The sequence below is a fragment of the Centruroides vittatus genome, unplaced genomic scaffold, assembly GCF_030686945.1.
Source record: "Centruroides vittatus isolate TY-2023 unplaced genomic scaffold, ASM3068694v2 scaffold_384, whole genome shotgun sequence".
Classification (NCBI taxonomy): domain Eukaryota; kingdom Metazoa; phylum Arthropoda; class Arachnida; order Scorpiones; family Buthidae; genus Centruroides; species Centruroides vittatus.
Window position 1 is genome coordinate 23,935 of NW_027122705.1, and position 18,844 is coordinate 42,778.

Here is an 18,844-nt window from a genome sequence, read left to right on the forward strand (position 1 = left end):
CTATGGCTTCTAAGAGAGATGAGAATGTCAGTGATAGTATCAAACATAATTTTTATTTAGTATTCATTTAATTTATATTTCTAGCAGATCATCCAATTTAGATAGGGAAAAGGGTTCTGCGTATGAATGTGGGTTTGAGTCTTTTGTTATAGCTCGTGTTCCTTTTTCTTTATATAAAATTTGTTGAAGAGTGTCTTATTTTTGATATAATGAATTTGTATGCAAGTGTAATTTATGATATTATTGTATACAAGTTTTTGTTATGAACAGCAGGTTTGTAGAAATTAACATAAAATTATGTTTTTATTGTGTTTGTACTGTCCATATGGGGGATGTTTATGTTAGAGGGAATAAAAACCGAATGCTAGAAGTCTATTGGGATTTTTCCCATCTTTGTGTTAACTGAAACTAATAACTAGAGTGTGTGGGTTGCTCACAGTTTGATGGTGTACAGATCCTTATGGCTCACGCAGCTGAATAATTGAGCAAGATAATCAAATAGTGAATTTATAAACAGTTTTTTAGTTTTGAATCTTAGTAAATTTAGAACTGCTGTTTAAAATCATTGTACCCAAAGTTTTAGGAATGAAAATGTAAAATAAAAATATAAAGATACAATCTTTGTAATTTACATAAGATCAGTTTCATGTGATAGTGTTGCATGTACATTAATGTGAGATAGTTATCTCATGTTAACATACATAATAATTCATATATTAATAAGAAAAGAATCAAGTGGAAAATGTTTCTGAAATTTGTAACAGAAAATTCAGAAAACAGCGTATAAGCATCAAATTTTGTGCGTTAAAGTAAAAAATATCCTGACAGAAACATACATCTGGATAAAATGTCTTTTGAAAAGAAAGTTGCCCAAAACAACCTAAAAAATGAGACACTTCATTGCAACAACAGGTACATAAAGTCATTAAAATCATTATTTATTTGATAAAACATGAAACTGCTAAAACTAGCAAATAAGTTTGTCGGAAACAAACTTATTTAATCATGCAACAAACTCTATTATTTTGTTTATTGTTTGTTGTATCAGGGAGTGGCAATTATTATCCTAGAGACATCGCCCATAAATAATATGTAAATAAAATAAAAAATTTAATGAAACTGCTAGATTTTCCCAACAATCCTATATTCCAAATTAGGTCCTAACAATGTTCTTATTTACCCAAATTAAAAGAAATTGTTGGAAAAATGTATCAAAGTTTGAGATAATTATTTTAAAAAAATATTACATAAATTTCTTTATATCCTAATGATTTAATTTTTGACTCATTCCTGTAACTTTTTGAACACGCTCTATTAGAGTTTATATTATGTATTTAGTTCTTTTTAATCTGTTTAAAATTATAAATTCAGAACCAAAAATAAAACAATGTGTAAGATATCACAAAATTACAAAAATACATTTTTAACGACAATAGAAAAACCTTACCATCATATTTTTAACAATGGGATTATATCCACTAGGAGCCGAGGCCATATTTTGTTCTTGTCTTTTTCGTTTCTTAGAAGATTCGTTTTCATCTTCGCTATCGTATTCTAATAAAATGAAAACTATACAGTTTTAATTCAGAGTGACAATCAATACCAGCTTTTTCCCAAGTCTATTCCGTGAGGAAAGAGCCAGTCTACAGAAGTGGTAAATTAACAGCAAATAAACAATATATTAAAATAATAATAATAAATTTAATGCATTTCTCACAAATAGTACAAATAATTGGCATAATGAGAGATTGCACTTAGTCTATACTAACCGTCTATTTTAGGGGAGAGAGTGACGGGATGGGATAGTTCTATTGTAATTTTGCTAGTACTTACACTATACAAATTTTATCAATTATAATATGTTATTTTTCAACAAAAAGTGCCTTTGTGTACAAAAATGAACCCTCTGTAGCCTAGGTGATAATTAGAAAAGTATGGAAAGGCTGGGGGTGATCTATGGATTTAATAGTCAGTCACATGCATTTTTGCTTTGACAGAAATTGTTTTCTGTTGAGTATTGGAATATATTTCCTTGAAAACAGGTTTAAAAAACCAGTATAAAAATCTACTATCACATCCATCACCCTATCTCCCCTAAAATGGGCACAGTTAGTACTGACCAAGTGCAATCTCCCATTGTGCTATAAATATATCTAATGAAATCAACCAAGTGCAAAGGAGGTAATCAAATCAAAATGTCAGATTAATCATGATAAGACCTCTGACAACATATGAACTTTTGTCAAAAATGTAAAAAAGCCCAATGGATAATATACTAAAGACAGGAGTGTATGAAACACTGATAGAAATAGAAAACCAGGGAATTACTGAATGATATACAGGGAGCACTAACCACCAAATATTACAAGATATGTTAACGGAATGACAATATGACTTACACAAAGGCATTTCAAACACGATCTTGGCCGAAGCATTAATTACCAATAAAAATAAAGCGAAACTTATAGTTCCAATGTTAAAAACAGTGTCAGCTCTAATAACAGCACAAACAAACAAGAAGGAAATGATTTGGAACTGTGTATGGTGCTAAGACATGACAAGACACTTAGTAACTGATAGAGAGCTGTTAGAATTTTATTACTTTTTTTACTTTTCATCACTTCCTATTTTATTTACATGTTGTTAATTCAATATGGATGATTTTATTTTATTTATTTTACTTTTGTATTATATGGCATGCTTTCATTTTAACAGATTAGTTTGTAAGAGTTTGTTTTATGGCTTAATGCAAATTTTCAGTAAGGTACTACCTTTGAACTGTCAAATAGCACAGTTAGAATATTTTTTGATAAATCATTCTTTATTTGAATCAGTGATTGTGATCTGATTGATGATGAAGTAAAACATCTTGAAAACATTTAACCTTGATTAATTTTTAGCATTTTTTAACATTTATTTGACAGATGGAGTCATATAGAACTAAACAGGCATACACTATTGTTACAAATTTTTAAATAGTGTTCCCATTTAAATACCAACTAATTAACTAATTTGTTTGCCAAATGATTAGTTAAAAAAATCCAAAATAAGTTATATTTATGAATTTTTTATCTATAAGCTATTTATTGTTTAGCCATTTTCTAGTAAAACATGAGGAATTGGCTAAACAGTAAATAACTTTCACATCAACTACTAAGTCATCAATTGCAATATTAATGACTTATCATTAGAAGAAATAAGTCCATTAGTAAATTAACGAAGTTAAATATGTTGCTATTCCTTAAGGCAGTGTTTCTCAAACTTTTTTGTCTGGTGGCACACTGAAATTATTAAACAAAATTCACGGCACCCCTATTACTATTAATAATAATAATAATAATAATATTATTATTTTATTTTTTTTTTTTTTTTTGCTTTTTTACGGTTAGTAAAGATATGAAGGATGAAAAGTCTTTGAAAAAAAATAAAAGTTTTTTAAAGTAAGTAAGTTTATTTCCAAACAACACAAAAACATTCAAAACAAAAGTTATTATTATAAAGGTATCTGGTGATAAAATGAGCTCCCAATTTTTCATGATTTACTAGCGCTAATTGATTCCTTAGCTTTGCTACCAGTAACCACTTCTTGATCATTAGAATCTTCACGTTTTCTTTCTTTAATGAAAAAATTATTCATGATATTGAACGACATAATTAACTTCAATATTTTATTATAAAATTTAATTACAAGTTAATAATTTATTTTTTCTTGTTGTAAAGAAGAAAAATATTTTTATATGATGCTTTTTTGTTATTGTCTGAACATATAACAATAATAAAAACAATTACTGCATTCAACGCATTTATATTGCACTTCTACTCGCTGCAGGAACAGAAGAACAGACAACTAGTAACTAGTTCGTTTTTTTTCTCTAGTATTTACGTATCGCCAATTACAGAGTCACTGAGACAAGTGGTGACGTAACAAGATTAGTAGAAAAAAACCAATATTCATTTTTTATAATTGTTTTAATTATTTATTTAATTTAATACTTTAATTCCATTATTTTAAGTAATTTTAATTTAATTATTTAAAAATTTTGCGGCACCCTTGTGGCGTACTTGCGGCACCCGCTTTGAGAACCACTGCCTTAAGGGCTTGTGAATCTCATTATTGTTATAGATTAACCGTATTAACAGCTACACAAGAATTCACTTCATGCTTTGACAATGCTTCCCGTAGAACAGCACTTTAGACATTATATGATATATCCGTCCTAGTAAGACTTCAATACTATAAACAATACAGTATTTGCAACAAAGCATCACTGGAAAGTATTCCTGATTTGTACTCAAGACTTACGTGAAAGTAATGAAAGTGAGTATTAACAATTATTTACATACCTTTTAAGAATAATAGAAATAAATTTAAAATTTTTTTTCTATTGTTTTTTTATGGGATTTCAAGTATTTTTCATTCATCAATAACTTCATAAGAGAATAGTTTTCATGATAGCTCGTGTGACATTTATAATGCATGATATATTCACACGACAGTCAAAATTTAAGACTTCCTTAGTCCTCATCGCAGACACTAAATATTTTAAATTTTGTCCAAATCGGTTCATTGGACTTTGAGATATTAATGGTCAAATTTGATACTTTAACATTAGACATGTGGCTGAGCTCTACTATGGGGTGCTACTGTGTTCTATGATAACATTAATTTTAATAGAAACTTTAAATTTCAAATATCAATAACTATTAAAAAAAAAATGTTCCAAATTCAATTTTTAAAAATTGTAAAAACTTTGATTTTTGAAATTTTATTTTCAAATCAACACACAATTGCTTATGGCTTCTAATTTTATCACAGACTGGTATAAGTTAATTAAATTGTAACTTCTAAATTATAATTAAATAAATATTTAAATATAACTCACTTCTTTTGAAACCTTTGAATCCCAAACTGTTTATTTCGTCATCCGACTCCAAATTTTGATCGTCATCACAGTCATTTGCATAGTTTTCTGTAACATAAAAAACAATCAATTTTTAATAACCGAATTAATATTTCTAAAAATATAAATGTATTTTTTATGAACCGAAAAATGTTTCATGCCTAATCAAATAAAAATGCATCCTTTTGAAAATATTGACTATAACTTTTCTTGTTTTGATATTAATAATGCCTAAATTGCATTATTTTTAAAGTAATAAACTAACAAATGATATGTCAAACCAAAATCGATAAATTTTTACAATACTGATACCGATAATTTACATTTTAGAATGCCGAAATACCAACTTTTAGTATTTGTCAAATGATAAATATCAATAATTTAACTAACAGACGATAAGCTCGGTTAACGACTCGTGTATTAAACTTCACTTTTTGCTCATTTTACTGTAATTGCATTCAGAGTGATTGTATTTGCATATAACTGCAATAATGTTTACAGTTTATCAGATGTGTAACTAAAGACCTAAACACAAGTCTGTGACTATTGTCACAGCTGCAACAACTCCCCAGAATTTTTAACACTAGTGCATTCTCCTGACAGCTAGAAAATTGCTCTGTTGAAAGATGCAAATATTCAAAGATAATCTTTTTCTTTTTCTTAGCTTTACTTTCTTTGATGGCCGAGACAGTTAAAGTGTTTATCTATAAAGTCAAAGGACCGAAGATCAGATCCGAGCAAACAAAAAGCCTCAAAAGTATTTTGTAGAAGGTCTAGCCCAAGTGCATCAGGTCCTGTGCCTCAACACCCAGCTTAGGGTACGTTTGTTAAGTCGAACGAGTTAAACGCGTTAGTGACGAATTGTTCGAAAAGTAGTAGTCTCGCTCAGTGCGCATGCTCCGCGGTGATGACGTATCGAACGAAACTCTAACAAAGCTCACAAAGGAAAGAGTCAGTTTACTTCGTTAAGAAAATGGCGCCCAACGATATCGATGTTTCTAGATCTACTCGAGTGTTTAAATTGTGAATTAAAAGGTGAAATGATTGAAATAACTGTCCATCCTAAGCAACCTAAGAAAAATATTTTGGATAAGGCTGCACTAGCAACATTCATATCTTCGATTTTAGAAACAGCCATTTAGTTATAACGAATCGCTCGAAAAGTCTAACAAAACAAGAATAACGATGACATCATTCTCGTTTAACTCGTTTGACTTAACAAATGTACCCTTAGTAAGGAAGCAGCAAATAATTAACTTTCTACTTAAATTGGAGTTCATAAAATGAAAACACCACCAAAATCTTCTCCAATTGAGTGTTGTTTATATTCTTTTCTTTGACCGTCAAGGATAACCCAAAAACTGTAGCTTAACCACAATTGCTAAAGAAAACTTACTTGGGAAATTCGTAGTTGCCGTCTAACCTAGATTTCCGACACGAGACGACGAGACTGTTATTACTAGCATAATCGGGGTTACCGATATTGTCACTTCATACAAAATTTATTATATTAGATCTGTATTTTTTTTTTATTAAAAATTTTAAATGGAGAAATAATGTTTACGAAAAAGATTTTGCTCGACCCCCCACTCAAACTGCTGACCTAGACAGAATGAATTGTAACTTAGACATTAAGTGAATAAACGTATATAGAAAACATTGCAAACAACATAATCAATTCTATGTAAGAAATTTAAATGGACAGATAAATTTTGTGACAATATTTTGCATTATTATTAATTTTGCCAAGGCAACACTATAACAAATAATTTTAGTTTACCCGTTTGTTGTTGGGGAAGGTCCTCTTTGCTCCAGCTTTTGAAACATGGCCTGCTAAATTCCGATTCACTGTCACTAGATTCTGGAAATGAAACAAATAAATTCATTAGAATAAAATTAATAAATTTACAAATTATCTTAATATTTCCATAAGTATTATAACTCGTCTTTAATTCTTTAATTTCAAACGTAGCCAACTGTTCAATTATAATTCGTCGTTTGCAAATTTTATCTCGTATCCGACACAAAGTTCTGAAGTGTTTTGTTCTTTGGAGTCCAAAACATAATGTTTTGAAATTTTTAGGGCAACAGAGGGTTAATTTGCATGGGTTCAGTGTAGTGCTTGGCACACAACAGATTCGAGTTGTTCTTTTCAAAACTTTCTGAAATTTTTTCCAAATATTTTCAATTTATCTTCAATCAAATCCACGGATACGGAGGGTTAACTGTAATATAAAACTAAAATTGTTAGCCGATGATTACTTTTTAAGCTATATTTAGTCGTGTACAGAATTGATCTTCTCTTCCAGAATTTTTGAATTTATTTAACTAAATTTAAAATCAGTTTCTAATTATTAATCTTTACCCAATAATGTGATTTTATGTAATCTTTAGGCCAATACAGATATTTTATTAATTAAAATTCAACTTTAGCCAAACCCAAAAACTAATGTGGAAATTTAACTTCTGTTTGGGACAATGAATAAACAAACAGCAAGCTCGTTAAAATGAATACAGAAAGGTGTAGACATTAAATCAATAATAGGCTCTGAAAGCTGGGTCCATATTAAACTGATTTTAAGTAAAATAACAATTAATTTAATCTATTAATTTGGCATTGACTATATCTTTATATAGATTTATCAATATAAAGTTGAAGTAGCTACCGGAATAAATTTAATGAAGTAACCAAAGCACTTTTAACAGCAAGTAAGGATAGAGAAATTGTAATGTTCTCAATCCTGTAAGCATTTCATTCCTCTTACTCCAACAAGTCAATAGGGCATCATTCGCATCCAAAAGATGCCTATTAACTGGGTCAAAAATATTAACATTTCTTCAATCTTACCCACTTTTAATGTGTATTGGTTACTTCATTAGATTTATCATTTCCTATATTCTAATCTTAAGATTCGATAAACTTCATAGCTAAAAAGTTAAATTATTCCTCATTAACAGCTGCCTGCTGCTAAATTTGCTTTAAGGATTACTCTGTTTATTATTATTTCTTTAAATTTTATTTTATTCCAAAAAAGATTATTCTCTTATCTCATAATGTATTGGGTTGAATGTTTTTGTTTTTCAATAGATGCCATTACAAAGATGACAGTGTGATTTAATTAATGCTATTCTGACATTAACATATCATTAATGTATAGCAACATAGTATCATTAAACTGAGTTTCCTATTTAATATCTTGACTGGAACAAAACTCATAAAAAGAATGTTATGCTTTATGAGTTTTGTTAAAATACATTATATATCATGGATGATGTATCCATGATAAATTCCCACGATTAACCCAAACTTGAATCTAGATCCCAGAGATGCAGACTGATCAATTCCTTTACGAAACTGCCAACTAAACTCTACAGGATACAGTCGTCTTTTCCTACAAATTTTGCCCCATATTTTTATTTGCTTTTCACTTGATAATTTTATTTTGATTCTTTCTTGTCTGCAGGCAGCAAGAACTTTTTTTGTGCCATCGTACAGTCTGCCAAGACACGGCAGACATTGCTCCGCACTGTGAAACAGAACCTATAAAACTTCCAAGGGTCCGATCCAGATTCGAATTGAGTCTCCCAAAGTAACAACAAGCACTTTGGCCACCGTCATTTCCACATTCACGACACTGATTCGGTGTCCCGGCATTTCAATTTTGAGCAAAATTGAAATGCTTAAAGCAGAACAATATCTTCACATAGGTTATTTAGAAATCACAAGCTCTGTCCATTTTTCGCAAAAGTTTTAACTTTCTCTCCACATCATTCCGAATTGGATCGAATTGACGAGATAAGACAACACAAACACGCTCTGTCAATGAGCACCTACCAAAAGTCCAGGTATTGACGAAGATTGGCAGTACGGGAAAGCAGACCACGTTTAAGTATCGGACAAGCAAAGAAAACGAAAACTCTGTGCGACCACCGGCATTCGACAATTCTATTCTGTCACTCGGGTGGTGGCAGACCCACACCGACGGTCAAAAGTCATTAAAGCGACCCATTCGACAGGTTTTTTCGGATAGAACAATTTTCCATTTTGCAAAGTCCAGTGTGAAACGTCGGGTGTCGTCGAGTTGAACCGCAAAGTGGCCAAGTCGTACGGAATCGACATCCGGTCCACGCGCTTCCCGAATTCGTCATCGAGATACTCTCAAACTGGGAGACTCGGGGTCCAATCGCACGTGTTGGAACCACGTGGTCGTTTCGTATTTGTAAGCGTTACTTCGCGTACGCGTCAAATGCACGCTTAACGATCGAATTTCTTAATTTTTCTTAGTAACTTCGAGGTAATTATAATCCGCAATGAAATGACCAACGGCATTTTAAATAAATCCTTCGTTTAGAATTCCTTTGCGAGCATCGGACGAGGGAATAACGGAGGAGGAATCGCGCCTCGTAGTGTTTGTTATGGAAATCGAAACCGAAACATAAATAAATCTTCCACTTTCAAAAATTGAGTAAATTAAAATATATTCCACGTTTGTTATTTGGCGGAAATCTTTACCTGGTCATATTTTTCCAATATTTATTAATTAATATCGACTAGAAACGTGTTTAACGTTTCCAGTAAACAAACCACTCACCACTTAACGTCGCCATTTCTAAATTTATGAGATTCGAGCGTCGCCTTTCGTAATATTAAAATATCTCGGTATTTAAAATATGTATCGATAATTGTAAATATAATACTTGATGTTGTTTAATGTTTACAATAATTTTATGAAGATAAATAAAATGTAATCGAAATTAAAATTGCGTCTCAAATTTGTTCTACCGACGGGCGGATGGCCGAGCAGTTAACATGGCGGTTTACCGCGCTGAGGGACCGGAATCGAATCCGGGCGGGTAGAAAAACTTTAGGTATTCTTTCGCGTCTGGTGGGATATGTTGGGCCCCATCCCACATTACCCGACTGCCCTATTGTAGGCCTGGCCGAACCCGTAATGGACACGATAAATCAAGGTCTATGAACAGTGTCGGGGTTCGATACCATAATGCATTGTGAAGTCGCCATATTGGTTCCTTTGTGGTAGTGTATACTGTCAGATCGGGGGTTGTGAGATTCCGCTCACTATAATCAGGATGGTTAAGATTTTTTATGTTAAAAACACTAATATATAGCAAAATCTCCGTCTACGTCAGTCTGACACTAGTCAGGATTATTATACGCGTCTCAACTCGCATTTAAAATGAATTATTTCTAATTAGTCCGATTTTTATCCGAGTGGCAAATGAAAATCTAGGCGAGAGTCTCGGACCGACAATGGATCGACGTAGTACGATAATAATAAAACTATTTATTTATATTTAAATTATAAGCTATATATAGTATATAATACATGAATAATAAGAATAAAAATAAACAAAGTTTCCATTCGACAATCCAATATTCAATTCCTTTAAATCTATCTTTGGAGGGTCCACTGGTGGCCAAGCGGTTCCGTTCCCTGAACACTGGGAGTTTGGTCGTGGGCTCACACCTGGCCAGGACGGGCTGGCCACGTAGAGTTTTCCGGGTTTTCTCCACGTCTGTAACGCCTGAACAAGGGCAGTTACCCTAAAAAGACCCACCAGAAGGCATCCCTCCAGGCAGATCGCCCAAGTGTTGCATTGCCATAACTTAATAAAACCAAACCTGTCTTTAGAGAGAGCTTACAGTGTTACAGTCAAATGCAATACCTCTTCTTTCCTTTATTCTCTTCTGAGTCGTTGATAGGGCTTGTCGTGTTTTCCTGCATTTGGAAGGAAACTCTTTTTTATTCAGACACAACTTTCTAGAGAGTTATGTTTCCAATTTCAGTTCTCTGGACGTTGATGTGAACTCTACAGTATTTATAGGACATTCGTCCGACCAATCATCTGGGGCTATTCGAGTCATCTGAGGAGAGAAGCAACAAGGAACTTTCTTTAAAATTTAAAAAATGTTCGTCTGTGACTAACACAAATGTTTCCTGTTTGACAAATTTTAGAATTTTCTATTCAACCCAAAACATTGTCAGGGGCCAATATTTTGGGTTGACAATTCTAAGTTCTGACAATTGCACATTATTGTAAATATGTGCAATTGTTTGTTTTAAATTATATTTCTAGTTATTCTATTTGGTAAATTTTAAATTTCTGAGTAAAACTTTTCCGTAAATACTAATTTTCATCATAAATTGAACTGTGATGTATTGGCTTTACAGTTTTTAATGGATGAGACGCACAAGGTACAGATTTAATAATTAGTTAGAAAACAAATGACGGACAATCTATTAAGTTTAACATATTTAGATTTTTATGGCTATGGTGAAAAACGTTTAAAATTTACAACAACCCTGTCGCGTTCTTTGAGGTATACTAGTGATACGACAAAAGAGGCATTTGACATTGACCAGTATCGGCACCCGCGGGATTTGGCAGCCTGCGCGCGTGCATGCACGCACTGCACCTACGAGGATCGTCTCTGATTCCATCCATTAACCACTGATAGGGAGCTATTTGACTAAGTGAATTAAAAAGCAAAGAAGATTTTATGTTATTTTTATATACAGTACGTTTCTTTACAAAGCTATATTTAATTATAATTCTCTTTAAAAGTATATTCGTATAATTGAAGAATATTTTGTACTGAGTATGTATATCCACCACACATTTTATTTCACCAAGATAGTTTTCATAATTTTATTTTTAACTAGCAGATAAGCCCGGCGTTGCTCGGGCGAAAAGTAATGATAGCGAAGATTATTACATTACAGCCAATCTTACCCGTTTTCACAGAATGCAAGAATTAGGTCCCCCTGTTTCCAGACTAATTAGAGAATTTTTAGATTGGTCTAAAAATATGTTCGATTTCCTGTAAAAACGAAAAAATCGCATCTGCACCTGTAAGTCTTGCACGTCGCTTTCTCTTAACTCTTCCATTGTTAACACTTCATAGTTAAGTAATACACTTCTTTCATCCCCACGTGGTACCCTACTAAAACGCAGTTAAAAATAAAAAATTGCATCTAAAATAGCACAGTAAAGTAAAGCTGAGTTCTTTAGAATAAGCCTTAATCGTTTCTTTCTCCCCCGCGGGGGGAATTTCGTGTGACGTCTATATAATAGTAGGTGTATAAAAACACGCGCGTATTCGAATGAAACATTGTGTCAAAATTTCAAGGCAATCGGAGAAGAACTTTCGGAGATTTAAGATTTTGAACAAACGAACATTTACATCTTTATTTATATAGATTTTAGCCTAGCGATTCGGAATGTAATTGTGATACTGAAAATTTATTTTTAAAAAGTTTCGGCTCAAGACCATACAATGAAAAAGAAAACATTATTAAGTACGTCGGATAATCTATTAACACTAAACGTATGGCTGAGTTCTTCTATAGAGCGCTGTTCCGCTCTATGATCATTTTGTTTCTCTTGTAATTATATATAGAAGCCGGAAAAGTAAAAATGCTGGCTTGCTTTTTATTATCTCGATAAGGGAAGGCAGATTGATATTGTCAATGTTTATAACTTGTTGCAAATAAATATCCATTGGTGTTTCTCCGATTAACATCTGGTGTAATACGATGCCAAATGTCCACAAATCGCAGTAAGCATCTAAAAGTAATACATAATAAAACGGAAAATATGATGAGAGGTCAAAAAATGACCCCCAAGATATTTACATTTTTGGACTTAGGACACCTTAAAACAGTTTTTTCCTGTTGGAACGGACGTTAGTGCGTAGGGGGTACGATTTTGTTCACCCTGTTTGAAGCTTAATAATTCCCGTGCTTTATGTCGTAAAATTCTGAAATTTTACAGGGAGGTTTGTGTATTAGAGGGATCGATGCTATTAAATTTTGGTGATTTAAGGTCTAGGGGGTAGGGAGATAATGGGGATCGTATCTCCGTAGGACTTAATGACGATTTTACTCGTTATTAGCATTTACAATTTTTTTTATAAAACATCCCTTCCATTAAAATTGAGCTTCTGGCCATTTTATAATAGTTAAAAATACAAAAAGTTTTTAAAGTGAAATATAACATATGACGCCACCAAATGTCACCGGGAAAGTTAAGCAACTCATTGCTGGATTTTTAATTTGTTAACGATAAGGAGAAAAGATGTAATTAATGCAACAGTGTCTTTTCAGTCGCTCAAAATGTCGAGTTGCAGTATTCTATGCAACTATAGATGAATGCAATACACATAATCGAGGATTACAAATTTGCATTACACCTCAAAGTATTAAATGTTAGTGTTTATTTGTATTACGCGAGAATTTCATAAATATTATATAGTTAATAAGAAACACGTTCATTCATTTAATAATACAAATACATTTCAACATATTTTCTACGTAATCTTAGGGACAAGAGGCCCCGATTAACTATATACGAACTTCCGATCCCAACCGGAAATCACGTTATTTCAATTCAAAAATTTCTCCCGGAAAGCAGTTAGATGACCGGCACGACTTATTGCTAGCAGGAAAAGCGTGATGTACAGGGGCAAGACACTATTAATTTGAGATAGAGAGCATACATTTTAAATTAATTAAAATTGCAGCCCGGCATTGTGACCGTGTCACGATAATGGGCTGCAATTTATACCGCTTTTATGGGTCATCAATTTTATTTTATGTGTTATTCAATAGTTTTACAACCGATTAATAATATAAAATTCAAAATCCTTCCTAAGTAATCCAGAATTTAATAATTCTACATTATTTATGAACGGATTTTTCTTTTGAACCAGTGCCATCTTACGTTACAGTCTACAGTTGGAGGGACCCGGACCCGAAATGCATTCTGCACAATCACTATTTGAATAACTTAATTTGTCCATCTCTGTATGATAAGTCCTTATTTTATCGATTTAGACTATATAAGTGACTCCGTTAATGAGTCACTGACTCGTAATTACACCGAAGTAGGGCGCGCGCGCGACGGAAGACCCCTGGTTCTTCTTAGCGCTTTACGTAGAAACCGAACCGTCCGGAAGATTTCAAATTTCGTTTTTTAATACGCGCACGCTATTGGCCCAGACGAAGACGGGGCCTTTGTTCTTAGAACTAATTCGCGCGCGTGACGAGATCCGAAATGGAAAAAGAACACATGATTCTATCAAGGAAAACAAACGGTTTTTATTCAAAAGGAGAAACCAAAATATAAATAGACAAACGGACAAACGAACGAGACGGCGATTACAATTCTTTTTTTTTCTCTTTATAATCCATCTGTTTATGTACACGAACGATAAAGCACGACTCCGCGCAGCCGCGACGGACGTAGTTGTACTACGGGAAGGACATCACAGATTGAGCAAACGACCGAAAAACGGAGCACCACTTCACTTAGGAACGCGGCGGGCCACCGCCGATTCTCGCGCGTCTAAAAACTCCCGCGTCACCCGCAACCCCTCTTCGGGTCCCCCCCAAACCCGGCCTTAAAACCGTAGGAAAGTTGCATAGTTCGTCCAGAGAATCCCAAGCTGGCCCCTTCCTCCGGAGCGGATGCGGCTCCGGAGGGGAGGAGGAATCCGTCGCTTCCGCTTCGGAAGGGGGAGAGAGCCACTCCGCCCCATTCCGAGTCGTCGGGTTCCGTTTTTATCTCTCGTTAGGAATGTTTTCGCAAGCTTCTAATAAAAATGGCGACTGCCAACGATCCGCGGTCATTCGGGTTCCCATTTACTCACCGGCGCCTCTCTTTTCCACTCTGTTCGCGGGCCTACGAAAAACGAAAAAAAACCCGCGGGGCGGAGTCTTCCGACCCCTCCGAGGGCCCGGAAGCTCGCCCCGCGCGCAAACACGCTAGTTAAATTCGGCTCCGCGCCCTATCACAGCCTCCGGGTAGCGCCCCGAAACCGATCGCTTCCGGGAGGGTGGGAGAAGAAGAGCTCCGCCCAAACGGAAGCGGAAGTCCGCGGTCGTGGGCAGTCGGGCCGCGCGGCGACGTTAGGAGTGAGGCCGGGGATACCAGGTCACTCCGTTGGTCGGGTGTGACGATTTGGTCGGGGGGTGGTAGGGGCCGAAGCCATGAGGAGCGTAGGACTGCTGCCGATCGTAGACCGAGGGGTCGACGGAGCCCGGACGAACAAAGACCCGCGGTTTGAGAGGCAGGTGGGAGGGCGGCGCTTCGGCCGCCGCGTAGTGACGCGGATGCGACAGGCCCGCCTCCGAGAAAGCCGAGACGTCGACCGGCGAGGGTCGAAACTCGTCGCCGGGCGACGGGGCTGCGCCGCGGGCCTCGGCGAAGCAGTCGGGGGCCGGCGCGTAGCCCGCCGGCGGGCCGTAGGCTTCGGCCGCCGTCTGGGCCGCGTAGCAATCGGCGGCGGGTGGCGCCCGGCCATAATAGGAGGGGCGACCAGGCCGGGCCCCCGAGCGGATGACCGATTCGCGATTGGCGTACAACTGTCGGAGGAAGGCGGAGGCGGGCAACGCGGCGCCGGGCGCGCCGATCCACTGGATGGCGGAGCGCTGGGTCGCGCGGCACCCGGCCTCGGGCCCGAAGTCTCCCGGGGCCTCGAGCGGAGGCGGGGCGAAGGCGGCGTCGGGATCGTCGGCGGCCCGAGAGTAGGCGCCGTCCGGGGACCTCCTCCACGGTCGGGCCACACGTTTGCCCCCCTCTTTGGCGGTTCCGTCGGAGTCGTCAGACGGAGCGTCGACTAGAAAAACTCCGTTCCGCTCCGAAGCGCCTTCCAGACTAGAGTGTTTGCCCTCGGGACCATCGGCCTCCGCCTCAGCGGAAGCGGAGGGAGGTTCGAGCCTCCTCTTCCTTCTTCGTTCGTCGACAAAGTCGTCTTCGGAGCGGGTTTCGTTGCCATTTCCTTCGTCGTCTTCGTTGGCTTTCGATCGTCCCTCCTCCAGGAACGACAGCGCCGAATTCTCTGACGACGTCGTCTTCTGTGGAAAGAAAATCGCCCGATTAATTAAGACGATTTAAGAGAAATCCTCCCCATTGTGCCGGGAAGAGTTCGTTTTCCTTCTTTCCATCAAAAAGTACAGAAAACAGAAATGTCGCTAACGACTTCAAGCGGAAGGGATGCCACAAGACGTGAACATGCTTAAAGGGTGTAGTCAATACTTAACTGAAGTGTATAAAAAAAGTCACGTGTAGGCCCATTTATACTCTAAGGATCCAGAACGGTACCTTAGAACCGCGTTTAAGGCGTTTAATAGTAGGGCAAGGTGGCCATACCGAGGAATGAGGATAACCAAGAAGACACTGAAAGGATTAAAGATATAGTGGCTTTGTGTGAGTTAAAAGGGGGAGATTGAAAGGACGGATAAAAAACCAGAGGTGAAAAAACAAATAGGGAAAAGAGAGAGAAGGGGAATGGATCCCTGATGACTCGGGGAAACGGGAGAGGATTCAATTGGAAAGTTGTTTTAAAAACAATGCGTCGATAGAACTATTGTTCCAATAGAAAGCCGTTAAAAAAATTCAAAAATATTCCAAAAAATCCAGCAACGAGTTGCGTAACTTTGCCAGCAAAAGAATTTAAAATTGCATATGGCGCCATCTGCTACAATATTTTATTTAAAAATCTTTTTATATTATTGATTACTATAAAATGGCATAAAGCTTAATTTCGAGGGTAGAGACGAGCTTTATTTTAAAAAGAACTGTAAATGGTAATGACGAGTAAAATCTTCATTAAGTCCGACCCCACTCGAGATAAATTAATCCCCTCTATCGACCTCCTCTAATCTCCTCGACCTTTAATCACCAAATAGCATCGATCCCCCTAATACACAAATCTCCCTGCAAAATTTCAGAAATTTTCGACATAAAGCACAGAAGTTATTAAGCTTCGAAGAGGGTGAACAAAATCGTGCCTCCCACACATACCCATATTATGGCGCCATTCCGGTCATAAGGAGTATGACTAAAAAGGCCCACAAGACGGAAAGAATAAAAAATATATACTGTGGACACTGGTAATTTATTTTTATAACTTTAATGGAAGAAACTGAATCACCTTCACTAGTTTAGCGTATTTTCAGGCTTACACCTAGTTACATTGAAAAAAGGACAAACAAATGGTTTCGAAGATCGGCCCGAATTAGAAAAGCCTGTTAGCAACGTGGAGTTTTCCGGGTTCTCTTCACGCTAATAGCACCTAAATAGGGACCAATTTTCCGCAGAAAATCCTTCCGTGAGAAGTGCCTCTAGGAAGGACTTTGCTTGGATTACTCGGAAAACAGCAACCAGCCACAAAATAAGTATTTCCTGTTGGTTCAGTGGCAGATCCAGAAGAATCGAATGGGGGCTAACGCAAACATTCTTTTTTCGTGTCAACCCTGACCTGGATCCACCCCTGATGGCCTTTGAACTCTTCCCTTTGCACGTGGCACCCTACCGACTATGTTCGCCAATATAAATTTTCACAATACAAATCAAAATATAACAATCAATCAAAATAAAAGAAAATGTTGCTGGTCGGCGAAGACTACTTACATTTAGGGATCCCATTTGCGTGCATTCGTTGCTCGATCTCAGCTGGATTAGGGCATCTCCATTTAAGTTCTCACTTTCGGTAGAACCGTCCCCTCCAGTAATCTTAGGAGACGACGCAATGGGTTTTATATTCTCCACAGCAGGATTGTCTGCAGATAACAGAAGAATGATTGCGTTAGAGCTTAAATTCAAAGTTTCTTTAAATATAATGGAAAAGTTTACATCTCTAATCTATTTCGAATCCTTTCTATATTCTAATCAACGAGTTCTATAGTCTCGAATGAGGAAATCAAACGTATAAGAGAGCTTTTCTTTATTCTATTTGTCATACCACACTGAAAAAGCTTAGTGGATCGAAACTATCGCCATTAAAGTCAATAGGCAGTTTTTTAAAAGCTGCATTTTGCAATTTATTAATGTGTAAGCAAACTACTGAGCAAATTATCTTTTGGTGCCCACCAGTGCCCGAGTGGATAAGACCACCGAACGTTGATAGTTGGTTATGGTTCACGCCTGGCTGACGGGCCAGCCACGTTGAGTTTTCCGGGGTTTTCTTCACATTATTAGGCCCTATCTGTGTTTAAAAGACAATTTGAAAGGGAATGACATTTATTTTCATGTGATAAGAATATAACTCTTGGGCGATTTGTTGAGGGGTGAATTCCTATGGAAAAATGGCCCTTATTTAGGTGTTAAACACGTGAAAAACATGGAAAACTCTGCACAGCCAGCCCGTAGATGAGGTACAAACCCTCAACTGACAACCAGTGTTTGGTGGTTTTACCCACTCGATCACTGATGGACCAATTTGAAAGAATGTAGGTTATATGCCAATTTACAAATACAAACTCATGTTTACGGTATAATGGCACGGATCCCATAGACGTGCCTAGTCTCTAGCTGTGTAAGTAACAACACCAGTGTGTTGTGTCATTCAGCAAATAGTCTCAATGAATGTCAGTTAGTACTATGTGATGTTCATGTTGTTATTCACATAATTCGAAAGTTGACACTAGAAGTGGGCATATGGAGGGAGAATTATGCAAAGGTTTTGTTTTTGGTTTTGTTCAAGCAATTTTCATCTGTAGCAAGTCACACACGAAACCGAAGTACCTGTACCTCTTTGTCAAAATATTTACTTAAAATTCAAAACGTTTGCATTTGAATCATCGATTATCTATACTGTTGTCATCTCTACTATTTTACACAGTTATGCGAATTATTAATCTGATAAAGTGTAATCTGGTACAAAATACTTTTTAGGAGGTGGAGTGTCTCCAAAAGACATCAACAGAATCCTAAGAAGGATAGGAGTTCTTGATTTTATGGATTAAAAATAATGAGTATAACCTCAAGAACTTTTGGACATATTAAAATGTATTAGTCAACATGTGAATTTTAAATTTATTATTCAGATATTTTATTCCTTTGTGTACAAAATAGATAAGGTTTTAGCCAAGGGCAGTACTGATATAGTAACGATATTGCAGAATTCTTGTAGGTGA

The 18,844-nt window shown here is 36.3% G+C and overlaps 2 protein-coding genes across 7 annotated transcripts in view; both read right to left on the reverse strand.

Moving 5' to 3' along the window:
- Cmtr1 (Cap methyltransferase 1) overlaps positions 1-9,527 on the reverse strand; it is a 32,012-nt gene extending 22,485 nt beyond the window's left edge. The window contains exons 1-4 of one of the 3 annotated variants that reach the window (XM_067286604.1): positions 9,494-9,527; positions 6,682-6,762; positions 4,884-4,970; positions 1,448-1,554 (exon numbers count right to left, since the gene is read on the reverse strand). In XM_067286604.1, the coding sequence (XP_067142705.1) occupies positions 1,448-1,554; positions 4,884-4,970; positions 6,682-6,762; positions 9,494-9,509 (291 nt within the window). In that variant the 5' untranslated portion in view covers positions 9,510-9,527. Of the gene's footprint in view, positions 1-1,447; positions 1,555-4,883; positions 4,971-6,681; positions 6,763-8,732; positions 8,776-9,493 lie in introns of those variants that run through there. The other 2 variants (XM_067286607.1, XM_067286606.1) reach the window with 2 other exon arrangements.
- Positions 9,528-13,998: 4,471 nt separating this feature from the next.
- LOC136988690 (protein trachealess-like) overlaps positions 13,999-18,844 on the reverse strand; it is an 87,866-nt gene continuing 83,020 nt past the window's right edge. For all 4 annotated transcript variants that reach the window (XM_067286623.1, XM_067286625.1, XM_067286626.1 and 1 more), the window contains exons 11-12: positions 17,340-17,488; positions 13,999-15,781 (exon numbers count right to left, since the gene is read on the reverse strand). In XM_067286623.1, the coding sequence (XP_067142724.1) occupies positions 14,834-15,781; positions 17,340-17,488 (1,097 nt within the window). In that variant the 3' untranslated portion in view covers positions 13,999-14,833. The remainder of the gene's footprint in view (positions 15,782-17,339; positions 17,489-18,844) is intronic.